The 24,956-nt window shown below is 53.8% G+C and overlaps 2 protein-coding genes across 3 annotated transcripts in view; one reads left to right on the top strand and one right to left on the bottom strand.

Moving 5' to 3' along the window:
• Positions 1-16,808: 16,808 nt before the first annotated feature.
• Positions 16,809-24,956, bottom strand: part of SERAC1 (serine active site containing 1) — a 131,893-nt gene continuing 123,745 nt past the window's right edge. Inside the window, exon 18 of the transcript XR_008552819.1 lies at positions 16,809-16,818. The gene's annotated coding sequence lies outside the window, so the exon portion shown is untranslated. The remainder of the gene's footprint in view (positions 16,819-24,956) is intronic.
• Positions 17,239-24,956, top strand: part of SYNJ2 (synaptojanin 2) — an 87,022-nt gene continuing 79,304 nt past the window's right edge. For both annotated transcript variants that reach the window (XM_037520600.2, XM_037520599.2), the window contains exon 1: positions 17,239-17,365. In XM_037520600.2, the coding sequence (XP_037376497.1) occupies positions 17,239-17,365 (127 nt within the window). The remainder of the gene's footprint in view (positions 17,366-24,956) is intronic.

Below are 24,956 nucleotides of genomic sequence, written 5' to 3'. Positions count from 1 at the left end.
CGGGGCGCCGCGGGCGCGTGTCCTCTCCTGCCCTCGCGGCCCGCACCGGGAGGGCGGCCTCGACGCGGAGGACGATGGCCGCGTCTCGCTGGCCCTGACTCCGCCCCGGGGTGGAGGCTGCCTGCGCTGGGGGCCGCTCGCTGCTCCTGAGTGTCTCGCGCTCCGGTCAGAGTGAGAAACGCTGCGGAGAGCGGCCGCTGGGCCAACCGGGCACACAGCTCAGTGAACCGGTTTGGGGCTGGTGAACGCCCCCAGGGCTTTGGAGGGACAGGTCAGAGGGCCCCTCTTCCGCCGGTACCTCCCACTTGAGGCCCAGTTGTGCTGGGCAGACCAGCTCGTGCGCTCTTCAGCTAAGGGCGTGAAGCAGAGCCTTCTCCACAGCCCCGAGCTCGCCCCGGCCCCGCAGCTCCGTCTCCTCCCCGGGGCCCGTCCCACAGCTGCCTTACAACATGCGCCCTCACCGCCTTCCTCCTTCTCCCCTGATGATGATAGTATGAAAAGTGGAAAGTGCGGGCCAGCATGAATAAAGTGAAACCAAAAAATGAAGAGGAAATCAGATGAACATGAATATGGGAACTTCCTGTTCTTCAACATCACGGGTTTTTGTTAATGTTTTATAAGTAATTTTCCCGATGTGATTTTTCTTTTATAAAATCTCATAAAACACCGTTTATGATACAGCCATTTAATATATGTACAAATTGTAAAGAATATGTATAAAATGTTTTAAACAAATATAAGCATGTAGAAGCCAACGTATAAATAGTTAAAAAACTGTACAGTAAATTCTCAAAACACTTTTTCAAGACGCTTTTTGGTGTTTTTGTGTGTGTGATTTTTTTTTTGGGGGGGTGGCGGGTGAGGAGAGGGTTGACTACTAGCTGTGAAAAATAGCCCAGGCGATAAATTTCCCCCCAAACTTTTTTCTCCTGACATGAGTTAATCACTCTAGTCCTTAAGTGAGAGAGTTCAGTTCTGGAAGCACATTGCCGTCACCTGGAGAGCGATAAGAAGTGACCCTTGATCCCAGGGCTGCATCTGGAGGCTCTCCGAAGCGGTCAGACCCACAGGATGCAGGTGTGGGTAGATGTCCTTACGTGATACCATTCTCGATATCCGGTAGCTCGAATCCTGTGGCATAAAAGTCATCATGTTGGGCCTCCCTGGTGGCGCAGGGGTTAAAGTCTCAGTGCTGCAAAGCTCTTGCCAGCCACGGTGGCCGGAGTTTGATCCCCAGCCAGGGAGCTGACCCACTTGACGCAGCAGACCTCTCCTGTCCCGCCCGCTGCTCCCCTCAGCAGCGTATTTCAGTAGATCTGCCTGTTCTGCTCCCATCTCTGGTGAATCCTCTCACCGCCCCCGCCCCCACCTCTGGCCAGTACCCCAGTTCTTGTATGCATAAATAAAATCTTTTTTTTTAAAAGTCATGTTAGGGCCTCCCCAGTGGCGCAGTGGTTGAGCGCTGGGTTGCGAAGCTGCCCACAGCCTCTGCGGCACCAGTTCGATCCCCAGCTGCTCCCCGGCCACCGGAGGAGGGTCCCACATGGCGCGCAGACCTCTCCTGCCACCCGCTGCTCCCCTCAGCAGTGTACTTCGGTCCTTCTGCCTGCTCTGCTCCCCGCTCTGGCTCTGGTGAATCCTCTCACCCTCCCGCGCTTCTGACTGTACCCAGTGCTTGTATAAATAATAAATAAATAAATCTTAAAAAAAAAAAGTCATGTTAGGTGATAATGGAAAAAAAAGATACATTCTTTACATACAGTATTCACAGCAAAATAAATGCTCATGGTCAGTCCTGGCCTCTGGCTGGTCAGGGACGCATCTGTTTATAACAACCTCTTTCACTCACGTTCCACACACCTGGTTGCCTGGTTCTTCACCTTCCTTCCTGAAGGGTGCGGGAGCCAGGGGGTAGCAGTTTTCATTGATCTTCACCTCAGGTGGAGAGGTCCTAAGGGGTGGCTGTGCCCTGGGGGGCAGGAAGCAGATGGAGCTTGGAGACTCCCACAGGAATTCAAGGCCTCCCCAGGGGTTCTGCTAGCTTGGCAGGAACCTTTCTGCTCTCAGGGTGCAGCCGGTCATTCCCCAGCCCATCTGTGTTCTGGGCTAGACAAACAAGTAGGTATCAGGTCTGTAGACCAGCAGGCCAAAACTCAATGACATATGTGTGAAGAATGTGCATGCTTGTAAATTCTGAATAATAGAGCAGGCCAGGAGTATTTATCCTGCACTTAGGGAACACGGTCCTCAAGGAAGGGGAGGGGACTTGATAGGGCAGACTAGAAGGGGTGACCTCATCCTCATGTGGAGAGTTAAAATAACCTCAGAGGGTTCGTGGAGAAACCCACACCTGCATGGGGCCCTCCACACCACATCCTTCTAGGTCGTCAAGGATTATGTCTTCAGTTAGGAAAAGGGCACACGCAGAGAAGAAGCTCTTCAGTTAGGGCAGGGCACAGACTCCGGCCAGGACAGAAGCTTCTCAGCCTCAAGGGATTTCATTGCTCTTAGCTCAAAATTCTCTTCCTGCCAGATTGGGGCGTCTGGAGACACATTCTGAAACTCTTGGGGTGTCTTATTTGGCGCTTTCCCCACGTGCACATCACAGACTTGAATGTATGAAAACACTGAAAAAGCACACGTGACGGGGATGTCTTAGAGCATGACAAAACACGTACTCGCGAGAGTCAACAGACCCGCCTGCCACAGGGTCTTCAAGCACCACCGGAGCAGGGACTCCTGGGGCAGACGCTCTGCCACTTACTGTGCTGGCTGAGCTGCCGCAGGCTCGCTCCTTGTTCTCGTGTTTGTTGTGTCTCGCGTGGATCCATACTCAGTGTTATGCTTCCAACAGCCCCATTGCTTGATCTGCTAAAAAAAATACTGTATTTTTTCAGTTGCTGCAACTTCTTATTTCATTCCTGTTTTGTCCCACACTCCCTGAGAAATTGTCGTGGGCACAGTGGGAGGTGGGTCTCCTGTTTCTAGAGCTGTGCTGCAAATACTGATGGTCTCTGTTAGTCAGCAGCTGAGAGAAACCCACTTTCGCCAGATACATTTGTCAGCCACATGGCAGACGAACAAGATCTCTCAGAGACAACATGAAGTCAGAGGTGGCATAGCCTCAGAGAAGCGCGCTGGGCTGGGCGAGAAGGTTGGAGGCCTGTGGACAGCATGTGCTCCCCGGACCCTGCGTGCCTGAGAGCAAGTCACAGCCCTCCCTGGCCTTTCTACTGCACCATGATTGCCTGGGCAGGAAATGACGTGGAAAAGCTTTAAGTAATGTGTGACTGTCCCTAAGGCAGCAGGAAACCTTACGCTGAAAGTACAAGTCTGATTGTCCGGACACCTGCTCTCTGTGTTTCTTGTGACCCAGTCAGCAAAGGAGGGCTTTGGAGAAAAGGTAGAAAGGACACAGGCCTGTGTGTGCCCTGAGCTGAGAGCACGTGGAGGCCTGCTCTTCCTCTTGCCCGTCTGAGCTCCCCTCCCCCGTCTGTTTGTCCAGCTCTGGTGCTGGTGGAGGGTGGCAGACAGACCTCTATTGTCAGCCTCTATTTTGAGAGTAAATAAGGTTAAAACTGCAGTGGATGGGAATACCCCAGGTGTGTTAATAATGAGGGGAAGAAAACAAAATGCTAAATGAATTGATCACCAGCCAAGGAAGTAGCTGGCTTCATAGCTAGTTGCACAATTCACTGGATTTAATGTGACTCATTTTTTTTAAAAATTTATTCACACATGGAAGAACTGGGGTACAGGCCAGAGGTGCGGGGGTTGAGAGGGGATTGGGCACCGCACTGTGAAGCAATCTGAAGCCTCTGCAGCAGGAGTTCCAGCCCCCGGTGGGCCGGGGAGTGGCCCACATGGCACAGCAGACCTCTCCTGCCTCACCCGCTGCTGCTGCTTCCTCTCACCTCCCGCATCTGTGGCCTGTACCCCAGCTCTTGTATGCATAAATAGGTGCGTCTTGTAAAAAAAAAAAAAACTTAAAAAAAAAGGGATTCAGCGTTAGGGAGAGGAGAGCAAAAAAATTAAATTCATGGGATGGATGAGTTGATGAATGGATGAGTTGATGAATGAGTGGAGACTACCTTTTTTTCCCCAAAGATTTATTTATGCATACAAGAACTGGGGTGTAGGCCAGAGGTGCCAGGGGGTGGGGAGGCGGTGAGAGGATTCACCAGAGACAGAGCGGGGAACAGAACAGGCAGACTGACTGAAATCCACTGCTGAGGGGAGCAGCGGGGGGACAGGAGAGGTCTGCTGCGCCATGTGGGCTGCTCCCTGGCGGGGGATTAAACTCATGCCAGGGCTAGAGACAGCTTGGTAGCACTGAGACTTTAACCCCTGTGCCACCAAGGAGGCCAAGAATATTACCTTAAATTTTTTTTTAATTTTTAAGGTTTTGCCTTAAATATTCAGTGTTTGTTAATATCTGATAAAATGTGTGTGAAAACATACTTTGAAAAATTAAGACGTTTCATTTCAAAATAGACCAGCACTCTGAAAGCCAGCCAGCCAGGACACATGGAGCTCAGGAAACATGTTGTCTGGCTTTGATTTGCTTTTGCTAGGATTGATGCCGGTCATATTTTCTCAGCGACCCACAAAGGGGGCTGTGGTCTGATCAAAGGATATTTTCTCACTTCTGGTTGTATTTAAACGAAAACTCTTATGAGGGTATGAAATTAAATCATAATTAGTTGTACTCTAATCATGACTCCCTTTTTTTTTAAAGATTTATTTATTTATGCATACAAGAGCTGGGGTACAGGCCAGATGCGGGGGGTGAGAGGATCCACCAGAGACAGAGTGGGGAACAGAACAGGCAGACTGACTGAAATACACCGCTGAGGGGAGCAACGGGCGAGACAGGAGAGGTCTGCCTCGCCATGTGGGTTTCTCCCTGGCCAGGTGGGGATCGAACTCATGCTGCAGAGGCTGCGGATTGCTTCATAGTGTGGTGCTTAACCCCTTGCGCCACCAGGGAGGCCCTAATGACTCCCTCTTAAGGGGACTACATGAATCAGAACCAGAAGGTCCTGTGTATCATCACCCTAATTATGCTCCACGTGAGCCAGAGCCTCCTGGGGCACCGTGTTCTGCACACTCACCGTGTTTCCAGCAGCGGGCCTGGGAGCCAACCCAGGGGAAGAGACTCGTGAGATCAGGCAGCAGAAAACACCGACCTGGAGTGTTGTACCCGGAGAGGCCAAGGGGAAGAAGCCTTGTCTCCACGTTCATCACATGACCTCAACAATCTGCGTCTAACTAGGGTCAAGCGAGAAGGCAAGCCCTGTCCACGCTCCATTGCTCTCATTAGGAGCAGCCGTGACCTCCATGTGGCTAATTCCGAAGGACCAGTCCTGGGATCCCCCTAACCGCTCCCCACCCCGGGCCCTCCAAAGCCTTTTGCGTCATTGGCCACCATCTGGGACACGGCAGCTGCCCCTTGGCTTCCCACCTCCTCCCCCTTGGCGGCTCAGCTCAGCGCGCCCTGGGCCCAGGCAGCACTTGCCCTTCCCACCAACTCTCAGCCCTGGTCAGCCAGCTGACCCTTCAATGCCATCCGACTGCTGACAGCGCCGGCATTCACAGCTCTCCCGACCTCGCCCTTCTCCAGACCCGCGTACCCCGCAGGCTGCTCAACACCTGCGCCTGGATCGTCCTGGGCAGCTCAAGGGGACCACGCCCGACCTGCCCGCCTACCTGGCACGCCACCGTGCCAAGCTCAGCTGACCTGTCCTTCCCGCGGCTCTGGCCACAAGCGTGGAGTTGTCCAAACTGTCTTTTTTTTCATACCCATCTGTTCTAACAGCAAATCCTGCCAGCCCATCCTTCAAAATTCAACCCCAACGCTGACACTTCTCTCCATCCTTCTGCGCACCCCCTCCCAGTCCAGGCACCACCAGCAACACCCAGCAGCGGTCACTTTCTCTCCAGCTCACTGACCCCTCCCTCAGCCCCTGCGCTGGGGCCATAGCGGTCAGCACTGGCCCAGGAAAGCATCACCCAAGCACGTCACTGCCAGGTGCCCCACGCAAGGTGCCCGCAGTAGCCCACAGTGGTGAGTGGCGGCCCCTCCGCTGCTCTGTCCCTGCCCTGCTTGCCCCCGCTGGGGCTGGAGCACTCCGGGTCTTCGGGGTCTGGCACTGGCTGTTCCTCCCCTCCGAGAGCCACATGGCTCGTTCTCCTTAGCGCGTCATCACTCAAATGTCCCTTCTCAATGAGACCTTCAGTGACAGCCCCATGCCCCATTTAAGATTGCTCCCCACCCGCCACGGCCCCTTCTTGCTTGCTGCGTCCTCCACGCGCTGTTACGGATTTTATGTGTCTGCTGTTCCCTCGGTGGCGGGGGTCCTGGTTTGTGGCTGTATACTGAGAACCATGCTTGGCTTACAGAATGTGATCGATAAATCTCTGTCGCACAAACCCATCAGCGAGAAGAATCACTGCCGTGGACAACCCGAAGTGGCTCTGACCCCTCCGCTCCGAGGATGGGCGGCCCCTTGGGGGCCTACGGTGTATGAGCTACTGTTCTCAGCACTGGGGACCAGTACTATTGATGCAGTGCGAGAGAGAGAGCCTGCTCGGGGGGGGCTTTTCGCAGAGAGAAGTGGGTGACAAGCTGGGAAAACCATGACACTAGGTGCTAAGGAGCAAAGCAAAGCAGGGAAGGAGCTGAAAGGCTGGCGGGTATTTCAGCAGCCCGTGTTGCGATGGAGTGGGTGGGTTTCTTAGGCCCCCCTGAGGATGGATTCCGCGGACTTTCCCGCTCAGCAGCACATGGCCAGGTCTGCATCTCACCGGAACGAAGGACATCCTTAAAGGTCACTGTCTGTGAAGTTCCTGTGGAATGTACAAGTGTGGGGTCTGGTTGGGCTGATATTCCGTAACTGACCGTCCTCGCTCCCCCACCTCAGATTCCTGGAACTTCCATGTCCGGCTGAGGAATCCTTAGTCACCCCTCCCGCCGCCTCTGGTTCTGGACCATGTGAGAACTTCCACGGTAAATGTTTCTACTCCGGGCCCCAGCGCCAGGGCTGTCCTAACACAGCACCAGAGATCAGAGTGGCTGAAATGTCAGACACTTCTTTCTCCTAGCTCTGGAGTTTGGAAGCCCAAGACCTCGGTGCCAGCAGATCTGGTTTCTCGGAGGCCCCTCGCCCTGGTCCGGAGACGGCCATCTCCTCCCGGTGTCTTCTGTGGGTTCCTTCTGTGCGGTGTCTCCTCATGTAAAGACGCCAGTCATCCTGGGTTCGAGTCCACCCATGGGCCCTGGGTTAAAATGAAAGACCAATTTTAACTTAGTTATCTCTTGAAAGGCCTCTCTCCAAAAATAGTCGCAGGCAGAGGTGCTGGGGGTTAGGACTTTCACGTATGAATTGGGGAACCCAAATGCACAACAGGGTGGATGACAGGTGGAGGAAATTTAGACAGGGAGGCGCAGGAAGGCTTCCTTAATAGGATAGTCGAAAGAATGAGAGACGCAGCATCCCAGGTGCAAAGGCCCAAGCGGGCCTCGGGGAAGCCCAGGGAGAGTGATCTGCTGGGCTGAGCAGAGCGGAGGCAGCAACGGTGGGTTGGGGAGCGAAGGAGCCAGGGAGATACCTTGTGCCCAGTATGGCTGATGTTGGGGGGCAGGGGAGAGGTGACCAGTTCCAGGCTCCAGATTGCAGACCAGGTGGGATGGTGGGCACCGGGAGTGCTGCAGGGAGGTGAGGGGGCAGGAGGGGAGTGGCGGAGGGGGATGGGGAAGCCTTCATTCCCCCAGGACTGGAGCCTGGCTCCTGGCTGAGGTTAGCCCCCTGCCAAGGTGATCCCCAGCTTGAAGGCGAGGACTAGTTTGACGTGTTTACTACACCTCTGGGGGCCACCCCCCTCCACAAGTCCCCAGGAATCAGCAGGGCCTACATCAAAGTTCAACTTCACCCTCCTCCCTCCTGCTCCAAGTTGGGTCCCAGGCTCCCACCTCCGCGCACCTCCTGCAGGCAGAGTCTAGCTCACAGGGAGCCAGAGAGAAGAGAGAAGCCGGATGTACTTTTTAAGATCGAGCCCAGCCTCTTGCAAAATCTCCTGATTTTGCAAAGAGGAATAAGAGCTGCTGGGCTGAAGGTGCCTCTTGCTCTGTTGGTGTACATTGGAGAAACATCAGATGAGGATTCCCAGGCCCAGGCCTTCTCCCCATCTCAACTCTCACCCCTCCCGTCACTAATTACTGGGAACTCCATGGGGCCGAGTTCTCCTGCTCCCCCTTGTCCCCGCCCTGTCCCTGGACCTTCCTATTTGTCCACATTTCCATCTTCCCTCTGGTGCCCCCACCTGCACTTGGGGTTTCATTTCTCAGCTAGAGTCAGGACACTTTCCTCTGCATCAGCATCTCTATAGGGGAGCAAATCTGCTGCCCCCAGAGGGTCTTTGGCAAGAAACTGCTTTCATGGGAGGGGCTCAGAAGGCTCCTGGAAGCTGCTTTGATGTTTATCTGTAAAAGTCTCTGTCAGGGCCTCTCCCAGGAAGGCCTAATCGCTTCATCTCTTTGCAAGGAGAAGGCAAAACTTTAATCTGCCTTCCCTTTTGTTTTCTTAAAGATTTATTTTTATTTATTTATTGATGCATACAAGAACTGGGGTACAGGCCAGAGGCACAGGTGGGTGGGGAGGATTCACCAGAGACAGAGTGGGGAGCAAAACCCACATGTGGGCAGACCTCTCCTGCCTCGCCCGCTGCTCCCCTCAGCAGTGTATTTCAGAGGAGCTGCCTGTTCTCCTCCCCACTCTGACTCTGGTGAATCCTCTCACCCCCTGCACCTCTGGCCTACACCCCAGCTCTTCTACGCAAAAATAAAAAAACGGAGAGAGAGAAGAGGAGAAAGGATGAGTTTCCCAATTAAGCACCCAAATTACCCACCAGCTCGTGGCTAATGCCCGGCCAAACAGGGTCTACCAGGAAAGAAGCCACCAAGGCCTGAAACCTCAAGTCTGAGGCAACCAAAGGAAAGGGGTCTCAAGCAGGTGGTGTCACAGAGCAGCCCCGATATAAAACGGGGTGCCTGGCTGTGGGTCCTCACCCGCGCGCTTAAAAGGGACTTATCAATACGCCACTACAGGCACACACGAAAGGTCAATCAAAGGTTTATTCACAAGGGAAGGGGAAGTGAGGAAATGTACAGCTCAGGGAGAAAATAGGGAAATAAAGTCTTTAATGCGTCCTACCCGATCCGCCGACCTGGAAACCCAAAGGCACTCTCAGAGCTGGCCGAGAGCCGCGAGCTGGCGGGGAGCCAAAAGGGAACCCCAAAGCCCACGTGTCTGGTTTTTATACCCAACCTGGCTGCTTAACTCCACCCTCAGGTCCCAGCCTCCTTCCCTTGGGTGGTGACGGGATGTGTCTTTCCCAATGTCCTGATGGCTTTGGTCTGGAGTCGGGGTGGGGTCCACAAAGCCCGCATGGGTTTGGCTCAGGACAGCCTTTTCCCCCCTCACAGTCGCAGGAAGCTGGGACAGAAGGAGCAAAATCAAAGCACAAGCCCAGGTAACGGCTGCCACTTTCTCTCACCCACCTGTCCCCCTTGCGTCTCCTCCACAGCCCCCAAGTCCCTGGTGCACCCACAGCTAAGAGGCAAGCGGGCCCTTTTCCACCTGTCTCTCCAGAGCCCACCTGCTCCTGGGCTTTATCACCTGGGCGCTCAGCTCTGCCTCTGGTTCTCAGGGGTAGTCCAAGGCGGCTTCAGGTAAACGGGGCCGGGAGCATGGCGCCTCCTCTTCGTTGGAGGTGCTGTCACAGGGCGGTGCAGGCAGCCCAGCTCAGAAGGCCTCCACTCCCCCCTGCCTGCTGCCTCTTGGTTGTGTTTCTCCCAGACAGGCTCCTGCATTTCTTCCCTAAGTCTTGGCAAATTGAATTTTTCTTTTTGCCCAACCCTCTAACAAAAACTGCCCTCTCAAAGATCAACGCTACCTTCTCACCAAACCAAGGCTCCTTCCCAAGTCCTCATTCCTGGAGACCTCAGCACCGCCCTCCCAAGTCAGCCTCCAGCCACCTCCACCCCTGCAGACAGCCGCTCCCCACTTCTCATCTGAGCTTTCCAGTTGGGTGATCCTCATCTGAAACCCAGCAAAGCCCAAGCCCAGCCTGTTAGCATGCAACTGAGGGGACCCCAAACTACTAAGGGGCACACTCACTAAAAGGGCGTGCCAGCCGCATGCACAAAGGCAAAGGAAGCAGACTCCCCATCCGTGTGCAATCAATACTTTCCCAGTAAAACTCCCACAATTACCATCCCCTCATGGGCAAACGCTCAGCCAAACAGGTTCGGCCCAAAGCAGGGCTGCTGGGGCCCAAAAGCCTGCCACAAGGCTAGGGCACCTTCTAACACAGGCTGGCCAGTAGCAAAAGAACATGGGAGAGTGTCAGGTGCAACGGAAATCACCCTGTACCCCTCGGGGTTCTTCTGGCTGGCAAATAAAGAGGCACTGGGCAGGTTGATAAGAGAAAAAGCCATATAGAGGGTGAATGACACCTGCTTCCCAGACACGGGGGAGAGAGTCGGGGTGGGAGGTTGGGGAAGAAAGGGACTTTTCAGTTAGGGAGTCGAGATGGAGAGACTCACACTTCAAAATAAGCCACACAATCCAACAAAATTCAGAATTAACCACATAATCCAACAAGAAGCCAAGACAACCACTGCCAAGGACCAGAGGCAGCAGCATCCCCACGAGCCTCTCCAGGGCTCTCCTGCCTGCCTCCTCCCCACCCCCTGACACACTTCGCGTCCCTTTATTCAGTATCCACCGGGCTCCTCCCAGCTGCCCCCTTGAGGAGGTCTGCGCAGGGCGTGCTGGGGCTTGTAACCCCAGGGCTCTCACAACCACTTTTCGAGGTCCTGATAGGCTCCACGGCCTGTTGGTGGAACTGGATTGAAGGTGGAGAGAATGGTTTCACTAATAGATCTATTTTCCCTTTTTCTTCCTCTTCGTTTCCTGATACTCTGTTTGTTATATGTTTGACTAATGTCTCCAGTCTTTTTCTTTTTTTTGGTTTGAATGACTGACTTTCTTCGAGCAATAGAGGGCTTTGCCGCGTTGGCTGTGCATGGACAAGGCCTCACACCGGAACCCCGGAAAAGACTGTCTCCTGAGGTCGCTCCCCCAGACCGTCATTGCTACAGAAATGGTGACAAAAATGAAAAGGAGAAAGGGGAGGTCAGTGGGGTGACACGCTGGGTGGCTGCTCCTGGGCCTGGGCCCCAGCAGTTTAGCAACTGGGCAAAGCCACGCGACCTTACCTTGACCTCGTGGTGGGGTCTGTGGTCCCCAGTCCCCGCTCTCTGGGACCTGCCTAACCCCTCCCGGTGGTTCCTGCTGCTGTGTGTCTTGGACTTGTTCTGTTGCCTTTGGGCCTCAGCCGCCCTGCTTGGGCCAAGCCTATTTGGCTGGGCATTTGTCCGCAAAGGGAGAGGTAATTTCTGGAGGTTGACTAGGAACCTGCGATTTGAAACCCTTTCTTCTCCCTCTATGCTCTGTGAACTTGCATAACAATGAAAGATCTCTCAGCACACTGAGACAGCTTTGTTTGCCTTTGTGCACTTATTTTTAGAATGTGCAATATGGGCTTTTCTCCTTAATTGTTGGGGGTCCCTGCTTCTCCAGTCTCTCCCATTGTCTAAATGCGAGGTTCCTCTTAGACCACCTGACACCGAAAACAGCTTTCCCTTCGTTTCAAAGCTCTCCCCTATTACCCTTTCTGCTTTATTTTTTTTTTAAAGATTTATTTATTTATGCATACAAGAGCTGGGTATGGGCCAGAGATGCAGGAGGTGAGAGGATTCACCAGAGACAGTGGGTAACACAACAGGCAGATAGACCAAAGTACACTGCTAAGGGGAATAGCGGGCGAGCCGTGAGAGGTCTGCTGGGCCATGTGGGTTGCTCCCTGGCGGGCCGGGGATCGAACTCATGTTGCAGATTGCTTCATAGTGCGGTGCTTAACCCCTTGTGCCACAAGGGAGGCCTCTGCTTTATTTATTTATTTTTTTAAAAAAGATTTATTTATTTATTTATTTATTTATTTATACAAGCACTGGGTACAGTCAGAAGCGCGGGAGGGTGAGAGAATTCACCGGAGCCAGAGCGGGGAGCAGAGCAGGCAGAAGGACCGAAGTACACTGCTGAGGGGAGCAGCGGGCGGCAGGAGAGGTCTGCGCGCCATGCGGGACCCTCCTCTGGTGGCCGGGGAGCAGCCGGGGATCGAACCGGCGCCGCGGAGGCCGCGGGCAGCTTCGCAACCCAGTGCTCAACCGCTGCGCCACCGGGGAGGCCCGCTTTATTTATTTATTTTTTAAGATTTATTTATTGGGACTCCCTGGTGGTGCAGGGGGTTAAGCACAACACTAGGAAGCTATCCACAGCCACTGCAGCATGAGTTCGATCCCCAGCCGGGGAGCTACCTACATGGCCAGCAGACCTCTCCCGCCTCGCCTACTGCTCCCCTCAGCAGTGTATTTCAGTCGATCTGCCTGTTCTGTTCCTGGCTCTGTCTCTGGTGAATCCTCTCACCCCTGCACCTCTGGCCTGCACCCCAGATCTTGTATGCATAAATAAATAAATCTAAAAAAAAGGACTAGGTATTAAAGCTGGAAAACGTTAAAAAAAGATTTATTTATTGATGCATACAAGACTGGGGTGTAAGCCAGAGGTAGGGGGCGGGCGGTGAGAGGATTCACCAGAGACAGAATGGGGAACAGAACAGGCAGATCTACAGAAACCCACTGCTGAGGAGAGCAGCCAGGGAGGAAGGAGAGCTCTGCTGTGCCATGTGGGTCATCTCCCTGGCTTGTACGGGATGAACTTGTGCCGCAGTGGCTGGTGATAGCTTGATAGCTCTGTGTCTTTAACCCCTGCGCCACCAGGGAGGCCCCCACTCTCTCTGCTTTAACCATACATTGGACTCTCCAGCTCCACAGGTGCTGACTGATCACCCTCCAAATCTTGGCAGGTTGAGTTTCCTGCTCTGGCCTCCTCAGGGGCTGAGGGAGTTGGCCTTTCCTTACTTCCAACTCCTGTTCCCCTTCCCTCATAGGCTGTTCAGGGGCTCACAGCTCAGGAGTAAGAATGTTAGAGGAAAAGAATGTCCTGAGCTAATTCCATGCAGGCTTTGTGGACGCCACCCCCACTCCAGACCAAAGCCATCAAGACATTAAAAAAGACAAATCCTGTCACCACCAAAGGGAAGGTGGCTGGGACCTGAGGATGGAGTTAAGCAGCCAGGTTGGGTATAAAAACCAGACAAGTGGGCCTTGGGGGGCTCACTCTCTCCCTCTCTCCTCGCCTCCTGGCTTCACGGCTCCTGGCTCGCGGCCAGCTCTCAGAGCGCCATTTGGGATTCCAGATGGGCGGATCGGGTAGGATGCATTTAAAACTTTGTCTCCCACTTTTCTCCCCGAGTTGTACATTTCCTCGTTTGCCCTTCCCTTGTAAATAAACCTTTTATTAACCTTTGGCGTGTGCCTGCAGTAGAGCATTGATAAGTCCTTTTAAGCGCGCGGGTGAGGACCCACAGTTAGGCACCCCGTTTTGTATCGGGGCTGCCCTATAACAGATTTAGTGTGCACAGAAAGAAAGGATACAAGTTCTCAATGAAACACTCACCCATCTCCTAGTGGGTAAAGGCCCAATCAAAGAGGGTTGGCCCAAAGCAGGCCCAAAAGCCTGCCCCAAATCTAAGGCACTTTCTGGTGGGGACCCGTAGGAAAGGGGCAGAAGGGGCCAGGCAAGACAAGAAAGGAGAAAAATCGAAGAAGAAATCAAGGTAACAGCTGCCATTGTCAGCCTCCCACGTATCTCACTCACGTCTCTCCCAAGTCTCCTTCCATGTTCCCCAAGTCCCTGTTGTCAGGCCAAGGCCAGATGCAAGTGTGTCTTTCTGCTCCAAGGGCCTCCCTAAAATCTTCTAAGTCGTTTATCTCGCGGTGACTCAGATCCACCCTTCACTAGGTGGGGCAGGGAAATGGAACCTCCCCTTTTTACACAGTTACTGTATCTGAGCTCACCTTTCCCTTGAAAGTCTCAAGATCTGTTCCTTTCTCCACCGTGGTGCCCGGGTGATAGACACACAATGGTGCTGCCAATATTGGAGGTTCCCTAAGCTGTAAAGCTCAACTGCTGCTCTTCATTGCACAGGGTGCTGGTGGTACAGGGAGAGGCAGGAACGAGCAGATTGCAAATCTTAGAAAAGACTTGGTCCCCTCCCTAAGATCTTACCACTTTATTTGTGAAACAGGGCCAAGGGAGAAGTACAAATATATTGTAAAATTTTCTGAGATTTCTCTACCCCTCCTGCCAAGGTCTAGCAGACCAGAGAGCAACTCCATCTTCAAGAACTCAAGTCAGAAAAGGCTTCACCCTGTAGCTATGCAGGAATCTGATGCCTGAAGGCAAAGTGTTTTTTCACCCCCACTGATACCTGAGGACCCAGATAGAGAGGGTTTAACAACAGGCACGCAGGCTTTGCAACTCTGCAGGGTGTGATTTGAAAAGGAGGAGATTAAGTCCTGAAGTGTGGCCCCCCCCCATCCCAACGCCCTCCTCCAGCATCAGCATATCTTTAGGTCAGGACAACTCAGAAGTAGAAGCCTCCCCGGACATGAATAATTGTATTCTTAATGCCAGTGATTCACTGTTTCTACCTATATAAATTCAAATGTGTGTTTATTGGGACAGCTCTCACAGTAAAATCTGTCTGACTGCTGCCTGGGGTTCGAATCCTCACTTGATTATCTAATAAACTCCTAACTTTCATTAAGATTTTATTTCCAATTAACAGACTATAAAAACACTTCTCAAGCAACTTGAGCAAGATGGAGCACACCTGTCAGTCTGAGTGTATATAAACGCTATTATTTGGAACCTCAGTATCTTCCAGGAAGGCTTCTGGAAGACGTGAGCTTTGAGTTTATTTTTTTAGAAGATTTATTTATTTATGCATACAAGAACTGGGGTACAGGACAGAGGTGTGGGGGGGTGAGAGGATTTGCCAGAGACAGAGTGAGGAACAGAACAGGCAGATTGAAAACACTGCTGAGAGGAGCAGCGGGAGAGTCAGGAGAGGTCTGCCGAGCCAAGTGGGTTGCTCCCTGGCCAGAGATTGAACTAGTGCTGCAGTGGCTGTGCGTAGCTCTGTAGTGCTTCATAATGCTGCGTCCTAATGATGCCGGCGTGTGTAACAACTGCTGCCGTTTTACCACGAGTTCTTGTCTCGTGAAACCGTAGAAAGGAATTCACAGACTTTTTGAAGTAAGTAAGCAAAGAGAGACAAATCTTGTCTTTGAAAGAAAAGTTTATTTAGGAAGAAAAGAGACAAAGGAGAAAGACTCCCAGGTATAAGGTACCTGGGAGGGGCCAAGATGAGCCGGTACGGGATATTATGTTGGCAATATATACTTTCTCTCCCTCATTATGTTTAAATTTTACTCTTTCTCTCGCTGATTGGTTAACTCCCAGAGGGTCTCACACTTACTAAGTGGGAAATTTCACATTCCTTATCTAACAGTTTTCCTTTTCCCCATTTGTCATACTTGTCACTCTATCTTTATGGCCTAGTCCTCTGGGTGAGCATCTATACACTTTATGGCCTAGTCCTCCTGGTGAGCATCTCTACATTGAAGTTAAACAGTTGTCCTTCTAAGTTGTCCATAAATTAAACCATTCTCCATTTCGCCAGTCTTCACCTCCCTTTATTACCCAAAGAAAACCAGGACCATCGTTAACAGCATTAATATTGTCCGTGGTTCTGGGGTATTTGTTTTTCCTAATGGAATTGGTTATATCTCTGAGGCCTCCCTAAATTCTTCAGGGGTCCCCTCCTGCACTGTCCCTGAAACTGCCTAATAACCCTAGCTTGCCCTGTGTCTCACTAACCCTTTGCACCACCAGGGAGGCCGCGAGCTTTGAGTTAAAAGGAAAGGAAAATTGAGCCAAAGTTTACTCTGCCTCACTGAATGGGCACCTCAGGTGAGGAAGTCCTGTCTCCCTCCTGCAGAAAAAGAAACTGACAGCTCATGAGCATCCCACCGGGGATTTCACACATCCTAGCTGGGTTTGTGAGTGAAGGAGCAGAAGACTCAAGAATGATCTGAATCCCTGTGGGGATTCACATTTATTTTGTTCTCCAAATCTTCACTGGGAGGTTGTCCACGGAGGATGCAAGGTCTGGTCACTCCCGGTCATCACTGAATGCCTGCAAGGGTGTCACAGTGTCCTGCGTGGCGTTGAACCTTCTGGAACATGCCTGAGAGACAAATGTCTTGAGCCAGTCTTCAGCTCTCCATGGGAGCAGGACGGTGTGAGCGTGAGGAACCAGGTTGGTTTGGGGACCCAACTGTGCCCTGGGAAGGTGCTGTGACCGCGCCCGTGCTGTAGCCTTCGGCCAGGCCCTCCGAGAAATCGCGGTGACTTGGTAAGGGGCCGCCTGGAGATCCTGGTCTCGGTTCTCTCCGGGGCCACACAGCGCCGATCGATCGGTCCCCAGCCTCTCCGAGGGGCCGGCGCCCTCGCTCTCGCACACAGCCAGCCGGGAAGAGGCTCGCGCGTGGGAATTAACTCCATCCTCGCTGCCTCCCTGCGGCGCTGGCTCCGCCATCACCCCGCGTTCCGCCAGCGCGTCTGGGGCTCGGCCGAAGTTGACCGAGCGCCCTGGGCGGCCCCGGGAGGGACCCGGCCGCCCCCGGTGGTTTCCAGCCCCGCGGCGCCGGCCAGGCCCGGCTGCCCATAAAAGGCCGTGGGCATCCTGGGGCGTTCCCAGGCTCGCCAGGGCGCCCCGCACGGCCTCCGCCCCCGCGCCCAGGAATGTGCGGAATCCGCCTCCCCAGCGCCGCCCGGGCCGGGACCGGCTGCCCCGAGCAGTCGCGCGCGGGGTCCCCCCGGGACCGGGGCGCGCGGGAGCCACCCCCGGCCGACGAGGCCGTTCTCGGGGCGGCGCTCCCCGCGCGCTGGGCGCCGCGCCCCGACCCTGCCCGGCCGCGCAGCTGCCTCGCCGCTGGGGGGAGCGCGCGCCCCGGGGGAGGCGGGAGGCGGCCGCGCGCTCACCTGCCCCGGCGGCGCTGGCGGAGGAGGCCCGGGAGGCGGCCGGGGAGGAGCCTGCGCCCGGCCGGCCGCGGCGGCGCAAAGTGAAACTCGTGGAAGTTGCCGCAGCGCGGGGAGCCTCGGCCAGCGGCGCGCCCCGGGGCGGGACGCGGCCCCCGCGCCCATGGCGCTGAGCAAAGGGCTGCGGCTGCTCGGGCGGCTGGAGGGCGCGGGGGCGAGCAGCGTCCTGCTGGAGGCGCGCGGCCGCGGGGACTGCCTGCTCTTCGAGGCCGGCACGGTGGCCACGCTCGGTGAGTGCGGCGCCCCCGGGCCCGGCCGCCACCCCTGGCCTCCCGCCCGCGGGGAGCGGCGGCTGCCGGGGCTTCGACGGGGGCGCCTCCCTTTCCCGAGGTGACCGGCCCGGACGGGACGGCGCGGGGCCGCCGGGGCCTAGGGGCGCGCGGGGCAGGGGGGGCTGGTTTGAATGAAGTGGCGTCCGGGACGCCAGGGAGCTGTCGGATTGGGCTGGGGGCGCACGCAGCCCGCTGCCCCCTCTGGGGGTCTCCCTTCGGGGCGCTGGGGCTGGGGGATTCGGTCCTCGGAGCGGCTGCTCTGGCCTCTAATGCCGGGAGATTCCCTGCTGCCTTTCAAGGCCGCGCGCGTTGCAGGTTAGGAGGACGGGTGACTGGCGCGCTTTTTCTTTGGCACCTGTTGATGAAGCCAGTGTTGCCCCTTGGTGTCATCTGGGGTGTCCCCGAGGGGATGGGGACCAAAGCCCGGGAACACAGACTCTGGGAAGACCACCGGTGGCACCTTGGCCTCAGGCGCTTGGCCAGACGCGTCAGCACGCAGCACACCCTCCCTGGCCCCTGTGCCTTCTGCGGTGCCCCCGAAGTCAGGGTCCCGTCCACCTCCCCCGTGGCCTTCGGGGAGCCTTGCGTGCCTGTTGTGCCGGGGACTGGGAGCCCACCTCCTGTAATCCTCACAGTGTACAAGAAGAGCTATTATTACCCTCGTGTTATGGATGAGTAAACAGGCCTGAAGAGGTAAGAAACGTTCTTGCCCAAGGGGAGGCAGCACCATGACTCCCATGTGGCTGTTTCCGGGTGGCAGACATGCTTCCTGGAGCCAGGCCCAGTGCTTTGCCGCTAATGTCCATGAGAAGGTCGAGGTAGCACCACAGTGAGCAGTCCCAGGGAGGACTGTTACAACTCTGAACTTGCGAGCCGCATCGCTGCTTGCAGATGGTGGCCAGCTGCCCAGCTGCCCTGGGCTGCAGCCCCACAGAGCACTGGGAAGTGCCCACTGTGCTGCGCCCCCAGTGAAGGCTCGCCCCAGTGAAGGCTGGCCTTCAGTGAGGTGTCTGCCTGGCAAAGACCATCTCCTTTCTTCCTGCTTCTCTCATCATTTCATTAACACAACAAACCAGTGGTCTGGTTTGATTTCAGTCACTCGATTACTGAAACAATGTCCCAGTTTTCTCAGCACACAAGTGTGCAGTGAATGGTGGATTAAATTATCAGATTTATTCCAATTTATCCTCAATCGTGAAAAGTCCAAGTTTGGTCATTTGCAAGGGCCTTGGAAGAAAACCACAGAAATTTCCATTCCATGTTGGATGTCTGCTTCCTGCCACATTTGTCAGAGCTGAGAGATTAACTTTATGGTACAAAACTACTGCTTCATCAAAGAGATTAAAGTGTCCTTCAGTTGGCTTGCACAGCGCTAAGCCAGATGCGTACACATTGCAGAGTTCCTTTGAAGCCACTTGGAGAAGACTTTATCTTGTCAAAAGTGAAGTTCTAAAAATGATTAATGAAAGTAATATAATGCGTATTTTCCATGAGGAAGTTAAGTTTGGGCTGAGTGCACGTCCCCAGTGGCACACTGGAGCCAGCGTGGAGGGTGACCTCAGGTGACTGGCACTTTGCAGTTCATGCCGTGCACATTTCTCACCTAACCCAGCATTCGTTTTTCAGTCGACCATGGCTGAATATTTAATTTTTAAAGCCTGTGTTTCTTAAGTGGTGCTTGTTATTTACAAAGCAGCCATAGCATCTGGTGGTGTTGCCTTCCAGAGCAAGGCTGTGAGCGGCTCCTGTTACTAGAAAGCAGATGTTTCAAACTTGGTTGTTTCAAACTTTTAAAGTGTCCCAAGTGCTTTGGTAGGATAGAATGTCTCTGAACTCTGTGTTCCCATCTGTGTTCCAAAGGGTGCATTTTTTTGCTTCCCTTTCCTTTTTTTATTTTATTTTTTTTTTAAGATTTATTTATTTATACAAGAACCAGGATACAGATCAGATGCGCAAGAGGGTGAGAGGATTCACCAGAGACAGAGCTGGGAACAGAACAGGCAGACTGACGAAATACACTGCTGAGGGGAGGAGCAGGCGAGTCAGGAGAGGTCTGCTGCACCATGTGGGACCCTCGCTGGCTGGCCGGGATCGAATCAGCACTGCAGAGGCTGAGGACAGCTTCACGGCATGGTGCTCAACCGCCTGCACCGCCAGGGGAGGCCCTCCTTTTTTTATTTTTAAGGATTTATTTATTTATGCATATAGGAGCTGGGGTGCAGGCCAGAGGTGTGGGGGGTGAGAGGATTCACAGAGACAAAGTGGGGAGCAGAACAGGCAGATCTACTGAAATCCACTGCTGAGGGGAGCAGCAGGGGAGACAAGAGAGGTTCGCTGCGCCATGTGGGTAGCTCCCTGGCTGGGGATTGAACTCGTGCTGCAGTGGCTGGCCATAGCTTAATAGTGCTGAGACTTTAAACCCTGTGCCAACAGGGAGGCCCCTGCTTTCCTGTCCTTGACAAGGTTAAACATGCTTTCCTTTGGCTCCTAGAAGGTTGCCATCTCTGCCTTTGTGGGCCCACTATTCCTGTGGCAGCTGCCAGAGCCCTGACATCCATCCCCTAGAAGGTTCCAGGTTGGGGGGGGTACTTATCCCTTCAGCTACAGTTTATTAGACTGTTTCTTCACGAGGAACAAGAGACCAAGGGGACTTAGGTGAAGAGTCTATGCCTGTGTGGATGGAGGTTCCTGAGTGGCCCTGAATTCTGTGCAGCTCGGGTAGATGCTTGCCACTGCTGCAGGGGCAGCAGGAGAACAAGGTGGGCATGCCAGGCTGCTGTGCCCGTGGGCCCGCTTGTCCCCGCAAGGGTCTTGAAAAGACTTCTCCCTGGAAAGAGCTCACAACTGCTGAGCATTTTCTGGATTTTCACAGTCAGGGGCTTGGATAGGGTCCCGATTTTTGGAAACCCTGATGATCCTTGAAGGGACAGGAGCTGGGACCAGCCCCTAGCCGGCTAGCGGGCCGCTTGCCTGGGGAATACACTCACATTCCTGCTTCTGAAAGAATTAGGTTGAGAATCTATCTTCAGAGTGGGTCAGTGAGAACCAGAATTCCAGAGGCAGAAAAGCCAGGTATACTGGCCCCTATTTCAAAGGTTTCTATAAAATTTGCTTCGTGACTTGATTGAATAGCAGGAGCTTCTCCAGTAGGGGCAAAAAGTCAGGCCTGTAAGTCCTCCTGACCCACAACCCAAAATGAGTGTACCAACTCTTATTTGCACATTGGGGCAAAAAAGTGCTTGCTCTTTCTGTCTCTTTTCGACTTAGTATGGCCCAGCAGAAGACACACATTCCTCTTGAGTGTGGATTCCATCCATTTTCAGAACAAGCACCAATATTCCCAAGTTCAGTGTTCAACAGCCCCCCAGGAAGATCAGCCCTGGGGCACGCAGCATTTGGGAGCAGGTGAACCTGTCTCCCCAGCAGCCTTGCTTGCTGTTGAACAGGCAGCAGGGAGGGATGGGAAGGAGGCTTGTGAGATTTAATTAAGTTAATTAGCAAGTATCCCAAAATTCCCTTGGGCTTCTGGGGGTTAAGGTCCTAGGTAAACAACAGGCCTGGACTCTCCCAGCTGCTGTGTTCGGAGAGGCCCTTGTGTCCTCTTTGTTTGCGTTGGAGACATTCATGGAGCCCAGCTAAGCTTTGTGTGAACTGGTATCGCCCTGGCACCTTGCTCTGACTTCATGGCCAGGATTTATTTGTTTAGTGACTTGAAGTTTGACCTGCTTAAGAGAATCTGAGAGAATGGAGTGTTTTCTCCTGGGGAGGGGTTGAAGCTCAGGGAGGCCAGTGGGGGCTCCAGGTTGCCACCCGGGACACCTGAGCAGCTCCCAGTCATGGCTGTCTGCCTCCACGCTGGCCACTCCTTCATCGCTTGCTGAGCATAATATTTACAAAAGTGCAAATCTGGTGAGTGTTGCCCGTCCCTGTCGATTTTGTCAGTCCCATCTGGGAGCCTGATTTCATATCCTATTAGGCTCTTTCTTTTAACCTTAAATTGTGAAAAATAGCACTTGTACGCTACAGTGGAGGGAAAATGGATTCCTCTGTGCCAGTATTGATGGTTACAGTGTATGTCAGGTCTGTTTCGGTTGTCCCTGTAAATTTTGTTTTTAAGATTTTATTTGTTTATACATACAAGAATTGGGGTGCAGGCCAGAGGTGTAGGGGGTGAGAGGATTCACAGAGACAGAGTGGGGAGCAGAACAGGTGGATCGACTGCAATACACTGCTGAGGGGAACAGCTGGCGAGACGGGAGAGGTCTGCTGCACCATGTGTGTAGCTCCCTGGCCGGGGATGGAACTCACGCTGCAGTGGCTGGGAAGAGCTTGACAGGGCTGTGTCTTCAACCCCTGCGCCACCAGGGTGGCCCTGTCCCTGTAAATTTTGGGGAGAAACAAATCTGGTCACTGCCAGGCAAAGTGCAAAGGGACAGACTTGGCTCCCTTTCCCTGATGGGGCACCTGCGTGTGGATGTTCCGACTATATCCCACAGGCTGAGTGTGACCACAGCAGAAATGGCCAAGGTACCTTCTTAAAAGGTTCCTGGGGAGAGTGAGCCTCAGCCTGGAAGGGCATGGGTCCCCTTATGCTGCAGCGCTGACCCTAGATCATACCCAGAGGGGCCCTCCCAGTGCCTCTCACCCAAATGAGGAGGTGGCCAAGGGGCTGTGTCCACCTGCGCTTTGTGCGCCCCACCTCGAACCACCCCCAGGGACACAGGAGCCCGGAACCTCTTCTACAATGACAGCCAACCCAGCCTGCAAGGCCTCTTGGCCCAGCCTTGCAGGGGGGTGTGTCCCTGCAAGGGGGGGGGTATAGGGGTGCTTGTGTGTGTGGCAAGTGTGCAGGCTGCGGTGGACACGTGCTGGCCTGGGTGTCTTCAGGGGCTGCACAGGGCCCCTGGCAGAGCCACATGAAGCACAGATGGTCAGGGGGCAGGTGGTAAGAGAAGGGGGCCAGGGCGGGGGCGACTCCGGTGCTGGCCGCTTTCTGGACCTGGCCTTCCAGTTAGTCACGCAGGGGGATGGGTGGGTTCTTCTCAAGCTAAGAGGGTAGGACATATTTTGTTTCACAGTTGGTTAGCTTGATTGAAAACATAAAATAAATGGCCGGGCGGGGCCGCTCTGGCCACCAGGGTGCGTCTGGTCCCATCTCTGGGGACTTCCTTGGGCGCTCCGGTTCCTTTTGGGCTTGTGGCTCTTCAGCTCCTTGCTGGGGAGGTGAAGTAGTTTCTATTTTTTTCCCGTCTGGGGTGTCCTTAAAGTCCCAGTGAACCACTTCAGGCACCGACTTGGGAGTGACACGGTGGCCGTAAGCATTTCCAGGCAGGCCAGCCCACCTCCAGGGGAGAACCAGGCCGGGCTGGTGAGGGTGTCTGTCCCCACCGGCTAAAGCTGAAGCCCGGAGGGCAGAGCCCCCAGAGCTGTGCCCGCCACTCCCCGGGAGTCGGCTGCAGCCCCGACGCACCGCAGTTACCAGGCCGCGGTGGGTGGGCAGGGGCCCAATTCAAGGCCAAAACAAACAGTCCAGTTAGGGCGTTAGGGACTCTTCTTAATTGTTTTCAAAGACTTGCTGAAAGGAGACTGTGGGCTCTGTATGTCAGTGTTAGTCATTCCTTCAGTGGAAACCTTTAAAGAAACACGCGGCCTTATCCAATCTCTCAGGGTAGACGCTTTATCTGCGGAAATAGTCACATTTCCTGAGGCCACATTGCTTCATGGATGTTCATGGCAAGCTGTTTTGAATTTTCAGATGATGAAATGAACTTTGGTTCAGCTTGATAAAAACACCTAGCGCTCTCGGAGCCCCACTGTGCTGCAGGCGCCGTTCTAAGCGGGTAACAGGAATTGGCTTAGTTCATCCTCAAAATAAGCAGGTACTAACGCTCTCCATGTTGCACATGGAGAAACGGAGGAAGAACTTGCCTGAGGAGCACCTCTAGTTAGTGGTGGACTCATGATCTGAACAAAGGCCGGAGGCTCCAGAGAACAATTTCAGTAAAGTCTCGTTCTTAGGGAAAAAGAAATTTCAATGTGTGGATGAAAAGGCCTGTGTCCTGTCTTCCCTGTGCCTATCTTGGGTTTGAAAACTTCGTTCTTTTCCTGCATGTCTGCCCATTTCTGCTGTACCTCCTCCCTCCCCTGAAGTCCCACCCTGGCCTCCTGGGGTCCTGTCCAGTGTGACCACAGTGGCTGAGCTCTTCTTCCCACTCTTTCTCATGTGCTTCCAATGAAACTGTAACAGGGTGGTCCCCAGGAAAGGGGGAGGTTCCCTGCCCCACCCAAGGGAGGGTGGAGCTGAGCAGGAAGAGAAGAAGCTGCAGGAAGAGACTGAGGAAGGAAGCAGGATGGAGCAAGGAGACCTGGAGGAGGCGCATGGAGCCTAGAGACACGTGAAGAAACTGCGCTTGTCTTTTGGGTTGTGGACTGGGTGACACAGATGTGGGTGAGACCCGTGGGGAGGTGACAATGGCAGCTTTTATCTGGATGTTGATTTTGCTCTTTTCCTTCTGGGCTTGTCCGGTTGTTTGTGACCCTTTTCTGTGGGTCCCCACTGGAAGATGCTTTAGACTTGTGGCAGGCTTTGGGGCCTTGTTCTGGGCCGATCCCATATGGATGGAGTTTTACCCACGAGGGGATGGGTAACTTTGGGTGCTTCATTTAGAAACTAAACTCTTTGCCTTACCTGTATTGTTTCCTAGTTTTTATTAAAGTTCCTTCCCATTAAAGTCTCCTATGTTTTGTGTTGATGCGGCGGATGGCAGAACCCATTTAGAATAGGCAGGTTTGCGGGGCTTGGGTTGCCCCTCTCCCTGTCCTATAACAAAACTGTCCACTCCCCAGGAACAGGGCTTCAAGTTGGGCCACTTCTGCTCCTTGGCAAAGTCTGAAGCCAAGCTCTGAGTCAACAGGTGTGCTCAAAGCAGGACTGGGGTCCCCAAATGCTCTTCTGGTTTGACCGTTAATGTGGGAGTGGAATGAGAGAGCAGGGGCGCCTGGCTGGTGCCTGAGGGGGACTGTGATGGTGCAGCCTCCAGCAAGATGTAAGAAAGGGTGGGGTGAGGGTGAGCATATGGGGGCTGATGTACACACAGTCCCTTATCTCTGCAGCTGCCTTTGTATAGACTTTCTGCAGATTTGTAGCAGTAATCTCTTCTCAGAAAAAAGCAAACTAACTTCCCTTTCCTTAGGCCTGACCTAGAATGTTCCAGTGATTCCTCCTCCCAACCTGTCTCCTTTTCCCTTCCACCTCTCAGCACGATGGAAAAGATCTGAATTCTGGCTCTTCATGTTATTCCTTGTCTTAGGGGAATTTAGTGAATCCCTCCCGGCCTCAGAATCCTCATTGAAAACAAATGGGTTATAGCCTGTGTTGCTTTTCCTACTCTGAGATTCCCTGCGTCTTAAAATGGGAAAAAAAAAAAAGTGAAATCAAGCTTAGGCAAATAAGCAACACCCTTACTTCACACACCTAGTTAAAATGATAAACTATCCAAACTCTGAATCTTAGGAAAAATGATCCAGCAAGGTAAAATCTGAAATGTAT

Source organism: Talpa occidentalis, unplaced genomic scaffold (genome assembly GCF_014898055.3).
Source record: "Talpa occidentalis isolate TD23 unplaced genomic scaffold, MPIMG_talOcc4v2.1 talOcc4.2, whole genome shotgun sequence".
Classification (NCBI taxonomy): Eukaryota; Metazoa; Chordata; class Mammalia; order Eulipotyphla; family Talpidae; genus Talpa; species Talpa occidentalis.
This window is presented reverse-complemented; position numbering and strand designations above follow the sequence as displayed.